The 20,760-nt window shown below is 37.5% G+C and overlaps 1 protein-coding gene across 1 annotated transcript in view; it reads right to left on the bottom strand.

Annotated features, from left to right (window-relative positions):
• LOC138697714 (uncharacterized) overlaps positions 1–20,760 on the bottom strand; it is a 142,257-nt gene that overhangs the window by 51,207 nt on the left and 70,290 nt on the right. Inside the window, exon 2 of the mRNA XM_069823194.1 lies at positions 19,268–19,488. Within this exon, the coding sequence (XP_069679295.1) occupies positions 19,268–19,488 (221 nt within the window). The remainder of the gene's footprint in view (positions 1–19,267; positions 19,489–20,760) is intronic.

Raw genomic sequence — 20,760 nt, forward strand, 5'->3', positions numbered from 1 at the left:
GATGACAGTAATTATATTTAGCAAAATTGTTCCATTTCATTGGTTAGGGATGTGCTATATAGTAATACAACAGTATCATCTTTCTTACAGTACACTGTTTTGTAATTTAATATTATAATACAGCGAGTAAATTCATGTTTAATTAATCTACTGTAATCTCCTTTTTTTTCGATGATTTTCTCCTGATTTTCGTGAATAAGTCGTGGCAACACTGGTCATAACTACAGAAGGATGACATTGTCGATACCGTTAACTTTCAGAAAAATGGAGCATCCCCTCATTTTGCGTTAGTTGTGAGAACATACCTCACAACTAATGAATAGGTAGAGGTTCGACACAAGTATGGCCAACACGTTCACCTGATTTTACATCCTTAGACTTTTTTGATTGGGGGTTATCAAATCAGAAGTGTACAAAATCAAAATAAGAAATCTACAGGACCTAAAGAATCGAATTCCAAAAGCATCTGCAGCTAATTCTGGCGACATGCTTACGAACATCTTTAGGGCTTCATTCAAACGCTGGGCACAATGCTGTGAAATGGATGGCAGTCATGTTAAATTACGATGAATTACGTATGTACACACTGTAGCAACAGTCCTATATGAAGTTCATGTTCGAATAACCATTATTTCGTCCATCGTTGTGGCTGAGGGGTTAGCGAGTTTAACTTCGAACTCAGCGGTCTCGGGTTCTATTCCCGGTCAGAACGAGTTGCCTGGGTGAGATTTTTTCGGGGTTTTCCCCTCACTCCTATGGATTAATATCAGGTAACTGTATCAGGCTATTGGAACCGCACTCATCTTCGACACTTCCTTTCCTCCCTCATCATCCCGTTTCTGGTTTTTCAGATCACTCTACCGGCGGTCTCCCGAAGCTGCTGACTCTTTCGACCAGCCTCCGTGGAATGTAGTTCAGCGACGTTGGATGTGCTTCTGCAATGGACCTACTCTGGGGAGTAGTTTCGCCTCGCACCGACAGGGGGGCCTTGGGGGAATTTGCCGAAGCATATGGATTCTGTCGGCTGTAGGGACAGGTTGTTAAGGGAGTCATGTGGTTAGGACGGTGCGCGTAGGGGATCTGTGGTGCGCAACTCATTCCATATCGAGGGTTAGCTGGGCCATCCATGCCCCCCTCAGTTAAATTCTATTTCATTCTACCGTTATTTCATTAAAATGGGTCGACACTTTATGTCCATTCTGTACAGAGTGTTTAAAAAATACGGGGCATAATTTCAGGTATGTATTTCCCACATGTAGACAATCAAAATAGTTCATTGCAACATGTGTCCGGAAATGCTTTATTTCCGAGTTATGGCCTTCACAACATTGAAATTCACCGGAACGTTTTTCTTTCCGCAGGTCGTTGCCGTCAAAGGAGACATTAAGAGGGCACTCTGACAGTTCATTCCGAGGCGAAGCTTACATTCAGTGTTGTGTAGGCGTTAGACTGTGCGACATGTATTCAAATCAAGAGCAGGCAGAGATACACTTCATGTACGGTAAGGCGGACGGCAATGCTGCGCTGGCTCGTCGTTTGTACCAGGAGAGGTACCCACAGCGACAATGTCCAGATCGGAAGACATTTGTACGTCTCCATTACCGTCTGTGCGAGTATGGAAAATTCAACTCTCCTGGTTTGGGAAGGGGACGACCAAGATCTACAACTCCAGAAGTACAGGAGGAGATTCTGGAGGCTGTGAACATGACTCCTTCTATCAGCACACGAAGGGTAGCGTTGCAAGTCAATGTTCCTCATACGACTGTCTGGAGACTGTTGAAAGAGTATCAATTGTATCTTTATCTTTATCATTTGCAACGTGTACAGGCCCTGTCACCAGTAGATTACCCTGCACGAGTTAGATTCTGTCAGTGGTTCTTGCAGCAGTGTGGTGTAAATCCGAACTTTCCTGCCTTAGTATTATTTACAGATGAAGCACAGTTCACACGAGATGGCATAACAAATTTCCACAATCAGCATGTATGGGAGTATGAAAACCCACGTGCAACTGTTCCATCTCATCACCAGGTGCGGTTCTCCCTCAACATGTGGGCCGGTATCATTGGTGATCGATTAGTTGGACCCATGTACTTGTAAACAGACTTACGGGGCAGGCATACACAAACTTCCTGGAAAACATCATACCTCATGTTTTAGAAGACACTCCACTGATCAATCGTCAACACATTCACTTCTTGCATGATGGCGCTCCTGCACACTTCAGTCGTACGGCTCGCCGGTACTTGGATCGAAGGTTTCCTGATCGATGGATAGGTAAAGGTGGCCCAATTGCTTGGCCTCCACGCTCACCTGATCTGAACCTTCTTGATTTCTACTTGTGGGGCCATTTAAAATCATTGGTTTATTCGTCTCCGGTGCCTGATTTGGAATCCCTTCGGAATCGAATTGTGGCATGTTCTGAGGACATACGCAATACTCCTGGAGTTTGGGATCGTGTTCGCAGGTCAATGAGACATCGATGTGAGGTCAGTATTCAAGCAGGAGGTGGACATTTTGAACATATTCTGTAATGACAACGACTTGCGGAAAGAAAAACGTTCCGGTGAATTTCAATGTTGTGAAGGCCATAACTCGGAAATGAAGCATTTCCGGACACATGTTGTAATGAACTATTTTGATTGTCTACATGTGGGAAATACATACCTGAAATTATGCCCCGTATTTTTTAAACCTCCTGTATATAGAACTACAAATAATTATAATGCAAACCAGTTTAATGGTTGAAAGTCTGTGTTTATGGGGACGTGACAAATTTTACGTTGCATATGCGGGAAAACACGTTTTAAAATCGTAATATAAATCTGAAACTATCATGTATATCTTTAAAGAACAAGGTCCTTTAAATCAAAGTCGTATTTACTTCTGCTTTAAGTCTTTAGAACAGGTACATGACTTGTTGCCAAGCAACCGCTATTAAGGAAATGTGTCTACTTTGATATTAGCGAACTGTTTACGGAGTGCTTTGATGCGGAGGCAGAGATGAGACGTTGGCTTAATCCAATGCTGATTTTGTAATTTGGTTGAGTTCGCGAGGTTCCATTATTGTCTAGAATCTTCCTTACCCCACTTATCTCGTCAACAAAATATCACTTGCGATATTAATGCTACACACAAACTACCTACCTAATCTTACAAGCAAAGTCAACACTAGTGACATATAGTTATTAAGTGACAGTAATTACAAACCCGCTCTTCAATTTATAATCTTAAAGATTTGCGGTGGGTGATATTAACCACGATGGAACTAACTTTAGGAATGTCGAATGTTTAATCCTCCAGTACTCGCGCGACATAAATCTGTAATCCACTGCTGATCATTACGTCATCACATCTCCGCTTTCAATGTTGATACCGTGAAATTTTCAGGACCTTCCTGCTGCAGTTGAGCTCTGATTTTTGGATGTAATTGTGACTTTTTTCTGTGTATTTATATGTATTTAGAGTGGATTCAAAATGTAATCCGCGCGAGTGCTAACGCCAGTGATTTTAACAGGAGAGAATACAAGATAATATTTTCAATTTCCTTATTTGTAATTTGATTTATTCCTATAAGTCATTCGTAAGACATTTTACATCTATTTTCTATTGTAGTGATTATTTTATCCTACAGTATGAATGATTACGTGGCCATATTTGATAATACTCGTAAAACAATTACTTCTTTTCGATTGAAACATGTACAGTAGTGGCAAAAAAAAACCGGACCGACCCTTGTAGCTGATTTCAGAGCCTTGTTCACTCCAGAGCACGATAGACTGGTAACTAAGACTTTCATGGTTCGAATCCTGCCTGGGCAGGAAACTTTTTTTGTTCCTTATTAAAATTTATTCCCAATACTTTTCGATTGCAGCGATATTTTACTACTTAATTAACTTATTATTCCCAGAACATGAATGGCGGGCGATTATATTAAGTATTTATCGAGCCTTAGGAAATGAATAACGTCGCCATCAGCGAATCACAAGTCGCACACGTTTAAATGTAGCCTACCTGCAACGTGATTGGCTGCCAGAAATTAGAGCGACGGGACTATACCTATATAAGGAAGTGAATTTGAAGTTGCTGCAATTACATTCTGAAAACCATAAACGTAAACCTAAAAGTTCCTTAAATAAATTTGGCGGTTATTTGAGATGCTTCCATACCACGCAATACGCTACTTCAAACAACGTAACTTAATATCTGCCGGATGAAAACAAAACCTTTGAAATGCATAGTTGCAGTCCCAATATAGTAATAACAATAATGGGGACACAAAGTGTTGAAAACTCAACGTACATTGTACCGCATTCACTGCCGTGTCATTTTCAGTGCACGTTTCCATGGCTTCATATTTAAATTAACTATTCCATCAGCTCATAATTACATACAAAGCATTAATAAATCGATTCTTCACGTTCCACTAAATTTTAATATCTGTCATATTTCAATTTAAATACCCCTCAAGCTATTAAAATGTTTGAACTTGCCTGAAGCTATCGTGTAAATTATAGGACGGGTAAATCAATATTTCACAATAATCGATTTAAAATAAACACTTCCCAAATATTCTGAAATTATAACACATATTGGCATCAATAATCCCTGCGGACAACGTTGTTTGTTCGATAGATAATAAAATTACAAACGTAGAGAGGTGCTGGACCTTGACATTTTCATTCAAGCCTTGGTTTTTCTGAACCGATGCGTGCGAGGTGTGAGGTGCGAGGATCCACTCGCACAAACCCGGACTACACGAGAGATAGTGAGTGGTTTCTATAGCTGCGAGGTGCACAGACCTCGTACCTCGCAGCTATAAAAGTCTCTCGTGTAGTCCGGATTTGTGAGAGGCTGGCCTCGAACCTCGCATGCGTCGGTTCAGGAAAACCAAGGCTTAAAAGTAGCCGCGAAAGACTGAGAAGAAAGAGACGAAGATCCCCGATAGCTGATTACTAGAGAACGGACTTATCATTTAATAAATTTGGGTTTGATTTCCCCCATTTAATGAGGTCACACTTTTGACAGATAAGATCAAAGGATGACAGTTTTCTTTGGGTTGTTCCGTTTTCCTCAACGTTACAAAATATCTTTCACCAAAACTACATTCTAACACACTTTCTCCTCAATTCCAAAATGGCCTATTATTTTATAACATAATTGTACATTATGCAACGAGCCTATAACGATAGTAATTAAGAAGCGAGTATGGATGTTTATTTTCATACGAGCTTCTTAATTACCATTATAGGCGAGTTTCATACCACTTTTTATGCTCGACCATATTTCTAACTTGAAATTATTCAGATGTATACATTTTATTTGTATCTGACAAGATCGGAAGTGATCTTGTTCTAGGTCGTGAATTGTGAGATGTGGGCAGACGCGAAAGTATTGATTTTTTCCGAGGAACAATAATGTCATTGACCTTGATGTAATCCCGTTAAACTTGATATAACCTTGATTATTGAATTCGACATTGAAAAACGAGATGACAAATTGAATTTATTTGAATATTATTTACAATTAACGCTAATTATTATAGTAACAGAACATAACCTTCTGCGACAGTATTGGATTTCCAGCCTCCGTGACTTTTCGCTAATTCTCTTTCGATTGCATATCCGAGAATAATAGATACTTGCGGTTTTATAACGGTACAAAGCTGACTTGTCATTGGCTGAATGCCTGTAAGCTGAGTTGTCATTGACTGAACACCTGTACTTTAATGAGTAGGTGTACTTTAATGACATGCATTAAAGGACTGCTACTAGGTGTATAATTACTACATTTCGGCATGGTCGAGCATAAAAATAATATGGTACCGGTATTCTCTTTTTAAGTTTTGGGAGTTCTCATAATTACGTATGTATTTGAATAGGCCTATTGGGCTGTGTGAATTCCAGGAGAAATTTGTCGAAATTTAGCTTCTATGTTGAATTTCGATATTGAATAAACTCTGCAGTTAAAAATCGATGTTAAATAAAACTTTACTCGATGCCTGACTACTTCGTACATCCAATCTACAAGAGATGTCTTCCCCTATATTTCTTCTAGATTATGGCCTTCTTATTTTTTATTAATTGTGTTTATTATTAATTGTCATTATTGAGTGTAATCAGTTACCAATGTCACCGGGCATATACCCATTTGTAGTGTGAATACACACACACACACACACACACGCACACTCACTCTCTCTCTCTCTCTCTCTGTGGTGGCTGAGTGGTTAGTACTTAAGCCTGTCGAGTAGACGGTCCGAGTTCGAGTCCCGGTCAGGAATGGGATTTACGCTGCGTCCTAACTCGGTCCCGTTACCATGAGGAATAATTTGTAAACAACCCATCTCGGTCCCATGGCATGTATCTCAGTAAACCTAATTCGACCCCATAGTTTCGAGTGAAATGATTCGACACTTCGAGGAAATTTTTATTGTAACTTAACAAAAATCGATACTGTTGAGGGCGATGTAGTAACTTTGAGGGAATTAATTAACCGAGAGCCCGAAGCTGGTATCGGAAAATACAATACTGTATTTGAATAGTGAATATCGGAGAAAGTCTGAAACGGGCAGATTTTTTTAGGTTGATTTTCGACCTTCCTCGTCTGGAACCCAAAGATGTAGATAATATCTTTACTGATGAAATTATGCGGTTTCTGCCCCCGAACGACCACGTACTGTACTGCTGACTCTTGCGATTTTCTCCTTGACAATTACATTGCTGAAGATTCTGGTTTCCCTTCTACAATTTGGGCTGAGTACATTTCTTCATCATATAGAATTACAAAGAGTGTCGAATCATTGCAGTCAAAACTGAACAGTATGTTTTATTCCCCATATTCCAACATTATTTGTAGTACCGGTAGTCAAGACGTTTCAAAATATTCAGCGCCATTCTTACGTGAAATGTCGCACTCGCATGGTGAAGAGGAAGAGAAAAATGATAGATAAAGAGGATCTTTTAGGGAATTTATCACAAAACATGACACTGGCTTAATTTCTAAATTTGAATATGTTAAGACTGTTCTAGGAAGTTCTAGAATTAATTAATGATTTCTAATTGTGACAACTATTAGGCATATTATTTTAAATTTTGCATAAAAATCTAAATTGCGTAATTTTTAACCATACCTGTACACTAAAATCTTTTAAAATTGCGGAGGAAATTTATGCACTCTAGTATATTTCCCCTATCAACAAGAAGGACCGAGTTTGGTTGCGTAGGGTGCTATTCATAGACATTTCGCAGCACGCGCTACGAGCGTACTAAGCTAACCCCGGCTGTCCACTGGTTACTAGTACAGAATTCAAATCATATCCTATCGCTAACACTGATTTATGAATACGAAAAACGCTGATCATCCACCGGAAACCCGCGCTAAAAATGTCTATGAATACGGCCCTTAGAGTTTTCAAGGCGGGACTGGCATGTTGTCCCTCTCTTGGCAAGCGGGACTGATTTGGGATTTGAAACCAAGAAATGGGACCGAATTGTTCAATTAGTAGTAATATAAAGAAGCGACATTACAGGGCATTACGCTGAATACACAGGCATAACAGGTATTATTATTATACTTACTTACTTATAAATGGCTTTTAAGGAACCCGAAGGTTCATTGCCACCCTCACATAAGCCCGCCATCGGTCCCTATCCTGTGCAAGATTAATCCAGTCTCTATCATCATATCCCACCTCCCTCAAATCCATTTTAATATTATCCTCCCATCTACGTCTCGGCCTCCCCAAAGGTCTCTTTCCCTCCGGCCTCCCAACTAACACTCTATATGCATTTCTGGATTCGCCCATACATGCTACATGCCCTACCCATCTCAAACGTCTGGATTTAATGTTCCTAATTATGTCAGGTGAAGAATACGATGCGTGCAGTTCTGCGTTGTGTACTTTCTCCATTCTCCTGTAACTTCATCCCGTTTAGCCCCAAATATTTTCTTAAGCACCTTATTCTCAAACACCCTTAACCAATGTTCCTCTCTCAGAGAGTCCAAGTTTCACAACCATACAGAACAACCGGTAATATAACTGTTTTATAAATTCTAACTTTCAGATTTTTTGACAGCAGACTAGATGATAAAAGCTTCTCAACCGAATAATAACACGCATTTCCCATATTTATTCTGCGTTTAATTTCCTCCCGAGTGTCATTTATATTTGTTACTGTTGCTCCCAGATATTTGAATTTTTTCACCCCTTCGAAGGATAAATCTCCAATTTTTATATTTCCATTTCGTACAATATTCTCGTCACGAGACATAATCATATACTTTGTCTTTTCGGGATTTACTTCCAAACCGATCGCTTTACTTGCTTCCAGTAAAATTCCCGTGTTTTCCCTAATCGTTTGTGGATTTTCTCCTAACATATTCACGTCATCCGCATAGACAAGAAGCTGATGTAACCCGTTCAATTCCAAACCCTGCCTGTTATCCTGAACTTTCCTAATGGCATAGTCTAGAGCGAAGTTAAAAAGCAAAGGTGATAGTGAATCTCCCTGCTTCAGCCCGCAGTGAATTGGAAAAGCATCAGATAGAAATTGATCTATACGGACTCTGCTGTATGTTTCACTGAGACACATTTTAATTAATCGAACTAGTTTCTTGGGAATACCAAATTCAATGAGAATATAATATAATACTTCCCTCTTCTACTAATGTTACCCGTCCTGTTCTATAAAGATTATTATTATTATTATTATTATTATTATTATTATTATTATTATTATTATTATTTATCAGCAAGTGTTAGGCGTACCATTATTATTATATATGTGCCTGACTATATAAAAAAATATGGTTTATTTAACAACGCTCGAAACCGCAGAGGTTATATCAGCGTCGCCGGTGTGCCGGAATTTTGTCCCACAGGAGTTCTTTTACATGGCAGTAAATCTACTGAGATGAGCCTGTCGCATTTCAACACACTTAAATTCCATTGACCTCGGCCGGGATCGAACCCGCAACCTCGAGCATAGAAGGCCAGCGCTATACCAACTGCGCTACCGAGGGCGACTCGAGTGAGGATCCAGCCGGGATTTCTCACTGAAAAATCCATAGTGACACTTGTGGCTGACAAAGTCGCAGTTGTAGTTTTTCTCGGGGTTCTCCGGTTTCCTCACATTTGGCATCTCACTCTGTCACAATCCCATAGTATTTCCCAAACGCCGGCTGGCGACGCAAGGAGGGGGCTGGCCTAGGGACGATTGGGCTTGCTTTCTCGAAACCTGGGTACGCAGCGAACCTTAGAGGGTTAGCACAATAGATCGTGAGAAGTCGCAGTGCTGGGTCATAATCCCGCCCTCCTGAAATTGCACCCCATGGTCTTGTCTCGCTGATTCTGCTTTCCGTCTTATTTTATGTTTTGTCTGTTACACGCGGTGATCTGTTCGATTCCATACTCGACATTTTATCTGGGGTCACAACCTACTAGAGACTGATAAAATTGACAGTATCATAACGTTACAAACTGTTGTGCAAATAAATGGGTACACGCTCGATTCAGTTAATACTGTTTAGTAACAACTCAACCCTTAAGATAAGAGAGACTGGTAGCACAAGCGTGGTTCATCTTTCGGTTTGGCAAGGTGATCAGAATACTCGTTACTATCTACTCCCACACACCCCGGCACCCACATAAGTATGACCTACTTGTGTTTAGCGGTTTGTAGAGGACGTCATAACATTCCTAAACAAGCTCAACTTAAACGCAGAGTTTCCTTTTCTTAAATCGATTATTTTACGACACTATATCAACTATGAGCTTACCGACGGTCGGTGGAATTGTTGGGTCTTAGGATTTTCTATGGAATTACCTGAATTAGCTTTAGAACTGAGGATGATTTCGGTTCTGTGGAATACCACAATAAAATAAAATAAAGTAATGCGTACCTAGAGTAATAGGATTACCCATACATTTACTCATACACAATTCTTCAAGCAATAATTTTCATCACAGAAATTATCTTTTTCCAGGTCAACTCCATCTATATTTGAAGAAAAATAATAGACTGTCTCTTTAAATTTTTCTCTTTATGTAGAATAACTCAGCAACATACAGTAAGCTTACATTCAATAGATATTTTATGTAATCATCATATAGATAGTTATTAAAGGAGAAAAATTAGTTCCAGCATCCAGGACTCTCAGCTTGGTGCGATGAGTGCTCTTACCATCTGAGCTATGCCGAGATCCGATCCAAAGTGTCGACCGAACTCTCTCTATTTCATCTTGTGAATGAATACCCTAGACACAGATATTAAACAATATTTCATAAAATTACAATACAGGGCGTCCGGGAAAGGCGTGACGAAAAAGAAATAACTATATCTCTGAAACTATTGCATTTATTATCGTGGTGTTTTCACAGATATAAAGAGAAACACAAAAAGTTTTAATGTGCTTCTATATGAGCACCATTTGTGGTCCGGGCTATGCTACACACGCGAAAGCATCCCGGTGTAACTAGTCCTATTGCTTCGTAGATTCGGCCACGTAACTCTGCAATATCGATCACAGGAGTGCGATACACTTTAACTTTCACGAAACCCCAGAGAATGAAATCCAGTGTGGTCATGTCCGGCGACCGTGGTAGTCATCGTGTAGGTTCGCCTCTCCCAATCCAACAGTCAGAGAACGTGTCATCGACGAAAGCGCACACATTGTTAGTATAGTGTGGGGGGAGCTCCGTTTTGTTGAAACACGGTTTCTGGTGGTAGTTGTGAGACAGCGTTCACTTGGTACACGCACAAATTGCATTTTCAGCTCTCAGAGCAAGACTGACTACATACGCTGCGCAGAACGAGCTTTTTCTCGTTTTCTTCCCGCGCAATGGTATGCTGCGAGTAACATTCTGCTAAGTAACAAAACTTATTGATATTATTTTAATGTACCGAAGTACATATGATATTTCCATGCAGATATTCTGCGTCATCATACGGTGAAAGAGTAATGGAACGGAGAAAAATTCTCTCCGGCGCCGGGATTTGAACCCGGGTTTTCAGCTCTACGTGCTGATGCTTTATCCACTAAGCCACACCGGATACCCACCCCGGCGTCGGACAGAATCGTCTCAGTTTTAAATTCCAACTCTTGGGTTCCCTCTAGTGGCCGCCCTCTGCACTACATCATAGAAGTCTATGAACATAGGACTGTAGTCCATATATGTGCTAAGGTGCACTCGTTATGAGTGACTAGTTGACCGGGATCCGACGGAATAAGCGCCGTCTTAAATCACGAAGTGATTTACGCATATCATATATATTATTTTAATGTACCGAAGTACAGGGACATCATTTTATTTTTACTTGCATTTTTATTGTACCTGCATTTCTGAATGTACTTCACTCTCACCCCTTCACTAATGTCCTTGCTCCCGTTAGACACACAAACTTACGGCCGCTGTTGCATTCGAAGTCTTCAACCAGTGAAGTAAACACTGCAGTGTATAGTGTGTTTCAGAAATATGGTTGCGTTTTCTATAAAAGAAAGAACCTATATTTATAATACCGTACTAAAAAATTATATTCAAGAAACGATAAATTCAATTTCAGAGAATATGCTTCAAAATGTCTTTAATAATATGCGTACTGAATTGAAGCCTGCATTGTAATGAACGGCAACATTTTCAGCAACTTGTTTAAAAATTCAGATTAGCTTTTTTGAATTGAGGTGGCTAGAAGCAAAGGAATGCTAGTGACATTTGTAATAACATGAGTTAAGTGCATGCAGTGTAAGAAAAAGTATCTGAAATTTTAGTGGCAAAGGGATATTTTAATCGCATCACACATTAAAATTTAAATAAAAATTTCACCGATTTTACGAAAGCTTAAATATTTAAACCCCATTTTCTCAAAAGTAACTTAAGTGCACTTACAGCCCTTTACTTATGAGCCCCTCAATTTAAATGCACTCTCTATATTGTATGTTAACACCAATAATTAATATGCTAAATAAAGTAGACATTACATAACGAACATAGCCGCCTGGAAAGTTGAGTTTTTGAAAAAAAAAAATGTTACTACTCTACTGTATTTTGATAAATTCCGTAAAAGTGATGATCAAACTGAAAATCGTAATATCGTATTTCCCTACAACATAAATGGATACACTACTTTTCTCTCCTCCTATACCTAGTAAAATGATTTGTTTACATATTGCACTAGTAATATCAAACTCCTGTAATGGAAGGGGGCAACAGTGTTTCCGAGTATAGGCAGGTTAATGTTAAAAATGTTGGTAAAAATAAAGTGATGTCCCTGTACATATGATATTTCCATGCAGATATTCTGCGTCATCATGCGATGAAAGCGTAATGGAACGGAGAAAAATTATCTCTCTTTTTAACTGTGAAAGCATTGAGGTAATAACTATAATAGTTTCAGATATATAATTACTTCTTTTTCGTCAGGTCTTTCCCGGACACCCTGTAATTAACACTGAAAATTCGGGAATTTCTGGGGAAAAATGATAAAATCCGGAGACATTCCAGAGGTGAATTTTATTCTGAGACAAAAAGATAAATTCGGGTACTATCCTAGAAAAACGAGGACATCTGGGAATCTGTAGCTAAAGTAGATTTTTTGAGTCCAATCTCTACTCCTTCATTAGTGGTCTGCAACCAAAATAGGATCTTGTTTTAGTCGGCAATCATAACACGAATGTACCAGCCTCTAGACTGCTGTTGTCATATTTCGTGACCTGGTTACGCACGTACAAACAAACATCCGGGCCACAGAGGCTTTTTCACACAATTTGATGTTTATCCTTCCCTCTCAACGCTCGCTCCGAGAGCTCATTCACGCTACACGAGCGAAGAGGCTTCCTTAAACTGCGTTATTAGATCCGTAAACACAGAGACGCTAATTATAACAACCAGGACGCTATCACGCCTAACGCTTGCATGACAGAGGGCGTCACTTTCGAGGTTGCTTCAAGCCATGTAGTAGATTTTGAGTGCCAAAACATGAACATAACTCAATTACACTCCTCCGAGGGATCCTGTAATGTAGGCTTACTATTGAAAAAACTGATGGCATTAACATAAGGCCTGTACAAACTTTCTCATGCATTTTATGCGTTCCGCAACAATTCTCTTCTTTTATCTTAATATTCACGGTTTCTTTTCAACTAAAACTGAGACCACATATTTAAATGGAATCATTCGGTCTAGTGTGCACCTAACTTTGACGTTTTTCTTCTCACTAGATATGCGACGATAACTTGGGAATTAGCCATCACATAAAATTCACCCTTCTCTCAACGTCGTTCCCTTGTTCTCCTTGTATTCCGCTTGTTCTACTTGTCTTTCCCATTTTCTCCTTGTATTCTACCTCTTCTCTGCATATTTCCATTATTATCCTTGCTCCCCAGTTCTTATTGAAATCCCCTTGTTCTCCTTGCCTTCTCCTTGTTTTCCATGTCTACCCATTCTTCCCTTTTTATTCCTCTTCCTCTCTTTGTATCCCTCTGTTCTCCCTGTCTTCCCCTTGTTCTCCTTTTATTCTCCTTCTCTACTTTTATTCTCACTGTTCTTCTTGAATTCCTCATGTTTTTCCCGTCTTTTACTTTTTGTCGTTATATTTGTCTTATTCTTCTCGTATTCCCTTCATCCTCCTCATATTCTCCTTGTTCTCGTTTCATTGTCCTTTTTCTTTTTTCATTCTCCTTTTTCGCCTTGCATTCCCCTTGTTCCCCTTCTATTTCCCTTGTTTTCCTTTCTTTATCCTTTTCTCCTTCCATTCCTCTTGTTCTCCTTACATTCTCCTTATTCTCCTTGCATTCCCCTTGTTCTCCTTTCATACTCCTTTTTTCCCTTGCATTCCCCTTGTTCTCCTCGCATTCCCCTTCTTCTCCTTTCATTCCCCTTGTTCTCCTTTCATTCTCCTTTTTCTCCTTGTATTTCCCTTTTTCTCCTTGTATTCCCCTTGTTCCCCTTGCATTCCCCTTGTTCCCATTGCATTCCCCTTTTTCTCCTTGCATTCCCCTTGTACATTCCCCTTGTTCCCCTTGCATTCCCCTTTTTCTCCTTGCATTCCCCTTGTTCCCCTTGCATTCCCCTTGTACATTCCCCTTGTTCCCCTTGCATTCCCCTTGTTCCCCTTGCATTCCCCTTGTTCTCCTTGCATTTCTCTTTTTCTCCTTGCATTCCCCTTGCATTCCCCTTGTTCCCCTTGCATTCCCCTTGTTCCCCTTGCATTCCCCTTTTTCTCCTTGCATTCCCCTTGTTCCCCTTGCATTCCCCTTGTTTTCCTTGCATTCCTTTTTTCTCCTTGCATTTCCCTTGTTCTCCTCGCATTCCCCTTCTTCTTCTTTCATTCCCCTTGTTCTCCTTTCATTCCCTTTTTTCTCCTTGTATTTCCCTTTTTCTCCTTGCATTCCCCTTGTTCTTCTTGCATTGCCCCTGTTCTCCTTTCATTCTCCTTTTTTTTCCTTGCATTACTCTTGTTCTCCTTGCATTCTCCTTGTTTCCCTTGCATTCCTCTTGTTTTCCTTTCATTCTCCTTTTCCTTCTTGGATTCCCCTTGTTCCGATTGCATTTCCCTTCTTCTCCTTTCATTCTACTTTTTCTACTTGCATTGCTTTTGTTGTCTTAGCATTCCTCCTTTTAGCCGTGTATTTCCATTTTTCTCGTTGTATTCTTCTTGTTCCCGTTGTATTACCCTTGTTTTCGCTGTTTCTCCTAGTTTTCGTTGAATTCCCCTTGTTCGTGTTGTATTATCCTTGTTCTCCTTGTATTCCCCGTATTTCCCTTGCATTTCTCTTGTTCTTTTTGCATTCCTTTTGTTTCTGAATTTCTCTCCATTAATAACAAATGGTAAGAATCACAGATAATTCTGTAGCACCAAAAAATTAATTTTTACATACATTTCTATGCATTCATTTTATGAAATATCTCACTTATTAACTTTTAAAAATAGTTTTCAAATTTTGAATATGTTATTTTTCTATAATTTATAAAAATATTAATAAAATAAAGTAGCAGCATTTCTTATAAAATAAGTGTATAGAAACATGCAACTTCCTCATAAATACTTTCAGTAAAATTTTCATCCAGATTGATTAATATTTGGCATCAAAAAGTTGGTGTTGAGTCAAGAAAAGCAGACTAAACTTACGGAAAAATGGATTTTAAAGTAAAATGAATGTTTAAGGAAAACATACCTATTAAAATTTCTCCTCCGCTACATTGATCTAGTAACTTCAAGGAACCAACTTCAGAACAAAAGTTACAAGATTTATGACCAGAAATTTGTGAAAAAGAATTCTTTGATGATGAAGTAAAATGCCACGTCTTCATACAGCCTTAATTAAATTTTTTTGTATATTTCTAACCAGAATTGATCTAAATCCATTTTGAGTATGAAAATATACATTCTAAGTAAATGAAATAGTCAACAAATTATTTTGAAAAATTTCCATGATTTTCAATGGAGTATCCCCTTAACTGATGTCAAATTTTCAATCCTCTTTAAGTCGGTACTATTCGAAGCACGAAAGTTAATTACACTTTTGTGAATTATACTATAATTTCTAGAATGTGTCTAGTACTATAAATTACATTGAGGTACTTAATGAAATTGGTTTTCTGAACTTATGCCAATGCTTAATATAAGTTATCTAGTGAATTAAACTCTTCCGCTCTGATTTAACGATATCCTGTATTTTCGTTGACGCAATATCATGGAAAAAAGAGTAATAGGCAAAACAGAAATAAAAAAATAAACATAAAGAGGAATTCCAATTCAGAGTTTGATATTGCAAATCAGGATTTCAAATGCCAAATACATTGTTAAAAATAAACAAGAAATAAATTGAAATTGGCAGCATTACTCAGCCTCACACACTAGCCTGTTCTTCTGTTAGGAAATGACGTACATCGCACATGTTATACATGGATAAGGGATAAATGATTCTAAAACTTTGATCTCGTCATGTCCAACGCAATTATTTCCGATCTCTGAAATTAATTAACTCTGTGATTGTGGATCTATTTGCGAAAGATTCCGCAATTCCACTGACATAATGGGCTTATCCGCGATGAAATTGCAGTAGAAGGAATCATGAGTTAGAAAAGTGATTCAAAATAAACTAATTCCGAGATTCTGAAGTCCCTTACACCGAAATAGTCCATGTCGTTTATGTACAACGATTTATTTATTTATTTATTTATTTGTTTATTTATTTGTTCTTTATTTGTTTGTTTATTTATTTATTTGTTTATTTGTTTGTTTGTTTATTTATTTTTTATTTTTTATATTTATCTGTTTATTTATTTTTTTATTTATTTATTTACTTATTTATTTATTTATTTACTTATTTATTTACTTATTTATTTGTTTATTTATTTGTTTATTTATTTATTTGTTTATTTATTTGCTTGTTTGTTTATTTATTGATTTACTTATTTACTTACTTACTTAGTTATTTATTTATGTATTTATTTACTTATTTACGTATTTACTTATTTACTTATTTACGTATTTACTTATTTACTTATTTACTTATTTACTTATTTACTTATTTATTTATTTATTTATTTATTTATTTATTTACCTATTTTATTTATTTAGTTATTTATTTATTTACTTATTTTATTTATTTATTTATTTTATTTATTTACTTATTTTATTTATTTACTTATTTATTTACTTATTTATTTACTTATTTATTTATTTATTTATTTATTTATTTATTTATTTATTTATTTATTTATTTATTCTGGTGAAGTTAAGACCATGAGGGCTTCTCTTCCACAACACCAGGAATACAAATGCAATAGAAATAAACAGAATAAAATACATTATTTTAATGTACCGAAGTACACTATATACAAAGTAAAGCTATACAAGAAATAAAGAGAGAGAGGAAAAAACACTATAAACAAAGTAAAGCCACACAAAAATATACACAGGTTGCAGTCACACAAACTTTAAATGAGTGATTAAGTACCATAATTAATTGTATCCTAACTAATTAACTAACATAAACAAGAAACTTGCAATTTTAATCTAGATTAAAAAATAAAAAGAAAAAGAAAAAAAACACAAATCAATACTTCTAGCAATACTTAAAAGCATTAACATTAACTAAGACATCCATAGATAGAATTTCCTTCGTACTCAGTACCTGAGAGTTGATATTAATTTATCTGGTAATGATACATCTTATAAAATAGTAGCTATCATAACAATATCATTGACCAGAAACGTATGGACGTTGGAGCGAAATCGATTAGTGTGCAATGCAAGGTCTTCGTACCGAGGGAAGCGGGACAGAACCAGGAAATGGAAAACAACAATGCGGTGAAGAATGTGATGAGATCAACAATACAATAAGCGAACTTATGTAAATAAAACAGATAAGAGCGGCTTAAGTACAAGTGTAATAAAGCCAATGGTCACGATTAAAAATTTAAGTGGTTCGAGAAGTGAATTAATTAGCTTAGGAGGAAGGAAGGTTAGTGCCGAGAGGGGAAGTGAAAGTGTTTCTGTGTGCAAGGGCTGAAATGGGGAAAAGTGAAGAGAAGAAAAAAAGAGGACGAGTTTATAAGAGAATTGGATGAAGTGGATTTGTCTGGCCCAGAGACGATTGAGGATATAATATGAAAAATAAATAATAAATTTGATGAGTATAGTAGGAAGTTAAGTAAGGCAACAGAGATAATGAAAATAGACGATAAGTATGGTGAGGGAGGCTAGCTACGGTAGTGAAGCATAGTTTGTAGAAAATAAGTGAGATCAGAAAATGGAATGTACACAGGAAACAGATATAATAACGAACATATTGGATAATGATGTAATAAGGTTTAGTAACAAGTATTATTAGAAACACTGTGTTCGATTATAAGTGAATTGGAAATCAAGAAATGAATTGTAAAAGTGTCAATTTTGAATGAAGTCATTAGACTTTAGAAGGGAGGAATATGAAATAATTTAGACGGAATAGAAGCGAGAGGCTATAGTATATATTGAATGAGTGTAAGAGGATGAGAAGGAGAGGCTACAGTAATGACAATGTAAGTACGGGATATGAATCTAAATTGTAAGAGCGTCTACAAAACAAAAGGTATACATGTAGGCCCTAATAAATGTAATAGTGGCACCGGATACAACATTCTGAGGTCCACTTTACGTGAATGGAATTGATGGCATGAAATATATATCATATCATACTATGAAAATACAGTGGAATCTATTAAGTTCGACAGAAATCAAGTTCGACTGCTTACGTAGGAGGATTAGACACGCCCCCATACGGGCACTAAGAAATGGGTTGGCAATTTGAATGGGAATTGGTTCTGTGTCTTGTAGTGATATTTTTGTTAAAGGAAATCAGAATGTTTTATTGATTAGTACATCCGTATTCATCACTGATGAACTGTTCTTTTTCTATTTGAGAATTGTGCCGTTTGTGAGACGGAACTGTGGAAACCCACTGTGGTACTAGAAGCGCATACACAAGTCTCGGGGCGGGCAGGAAATGCAAGTACAGTACTGTATTCGTTGATGGGTAATCAATAAGAATTTGTTTTCATTTCACTTGCCACATCCACTACCTTTATTGGACTGAACTTTCAATTGTGTTCAGTCGAACTTAGGAGAATCCACTGTAATAATTGAATTGGTGAGACGTGAAAGAGATAATAACAGCTTGTGTGATTTGCGATAAATTGAAAAAAATTCTCGAAAGGTTAAATTTTTCATGTTAGCGTTTAATTTTATTTATCAGACTGGTAAAGAATGGGTCATTGATGTTAAAAATTGAATATAAATTACATTTTTAACTTCAGAATACTAGCCAATTAAAGAAAGTATTCATTCATTCATTCATTCATTCATTCATTCATTCATTCATTCATTCATTCATTCATTCATTCATTCATTCATTCATTCACAGTGTTCTGCCCAAGGACAGATATTTCACTGGAAACCCAGCACTCTCCAGTCTTTCTTATTTTCTGCCTTCCTCTTTGTCTCCACATATGATCTATATATTATCTTAATGTCGTCTATCATCTGATATCTTCTTCTGCCCCGAACTCTTACCCCGTTCACTTTAGTTGTGAAATTAACTAAGATCGAGTTGCTAAGTGGGTAAATGGAGGGAACGGCCTCTCGACTCCATCATTAGTACGGGAATCACAGATACAAATACTGAAATTACAGGCCTATGTAAATAAATAAAACAGAATATTGAGAAGGTAGGCTTCTTTAAAGAGTCTGATTATTAGACGACAATAATAATGCAATGTACTGACCTGGTGATGGTGGTGGTGATATTTCGTATGCGCCGCATGATAGTACGCGCAGAACTTGAAGATGTGTGCGAAGGCAGGAAAAACAAAGAGAAGTAGCTTGAGAAATATTTTCTTCGCCGTTCCGACTCCCAAGAGCATGGGCAAGAGGAACATGAGCTTCACTTTTATCATCTTTATCACCATCATCAACGCAAAGAAGGCCATCATCAGCTTCTTTTTATCTGTAAGCAACAAAAAAATACTTGTTACAAGATTTTACGTACTATAATGTAGAACTGCAGTAATCGAACAAGCTTGCCGCGTAATATCATGTAAGATTCGTATTTTCCGAAGCAAGGCTCCATGGTTTTCTTGTTTATGCATGAATAAGACTAGAAAATATTAATAAATTAGTTATAGACGCTCTTTGCAAATTTTGTTCCTTTCACGAAATGGTAACTATATTGTCTGCAGATGACGAGTAGATCCTAATAACTACACCCGAAATTAATATTAAAATAAGGGTATTGCGAATTTTTAACGTTTTCGTTTATGGATACATAGAGGTGAAACTTTGTTGAAAAAATTTGATTTTTCGCTTTTAAATTTTAAAAATTGTGTTTGGTTCAAGTCAGACTATCATTTCAAAACTTCTCATGCAGATAGGCCAATTCAATCAGCTGTTTCTTCCGACATGTATAACCAAAGCCACCGTTTCTGGCGTGTGAAATAAGTAGTGGGAATGTTGACAGCGAGTATCTTATCTTTGTCGCATTGTGTGGGAGAGAAAGCTGACAACTATGATTGGCAGACTGCTGACGTGACTTCTGTTTAGGAGGTGCCACCCTCTCACATCCGAAGTGGCAACAGATGCCACTGACTGGGCAAAGTACTCAAGGACACACCGCAGAAGCGCGAAGTACCTTTTCTGCTGTCAGTGGACAATAAGACTGACAACAAACACTATGATTGTTAGATTGCTGACGTGACGCGTATTTGGGGGGTACCGTTCTCAGCTACACTGGCAACAAATGCTCTCTGACTGGCTTTCTACTTAAGGACACACGGCAGAAACGCTGGCGCTGGCTATACTGAAAAGGTTGCACGCTCTAGTTGGCCTTTTATATTTTTTAACTCAATTTTTCTCCATTTGCATTCTCTTACATAGGCTGTCACTTTACTAAAATGATACTCCTCCAAATTTTATGTAATATGTACTGTATGATTTTTTATGCTCGACCATGCCGAAATGTAATAATTATACACCTAGTAGCAGTCCTTTAATGCATGTCATTAAAGTACACCTACTCATTAAAGGTCAGGTCTTTCAGCCAATGACGACTCAGGTTACAACTGTTCAGCCAATGACAGGTCAGCTTTCTACCGTTATAAAACCGCAAGTATCGATTATTCTCGGATATGCAATCGAAAGAGAATTAGCGAAAAGTCACGGAGGCTGGAAATCCAATACTGTCGCAGAAGGTTATGTTCTTTTACTATAATAATTAGCGTTA

This window comes from Periplaneta americana, chromosome 4 (assembly GCF_040183065.1).
Source record: "Periplaneta americana isolate PAMFEO1 chromosome 4, P.americana_PAMFEO1_priV1, whole genome shotgun sequence".
Classification (NCBI taxonomy): Eukaryota; Metazoa; Arthropoda; class Insecta; order Blattodea; family Blattidae; genus Periplaneta; species Periplaneta americana.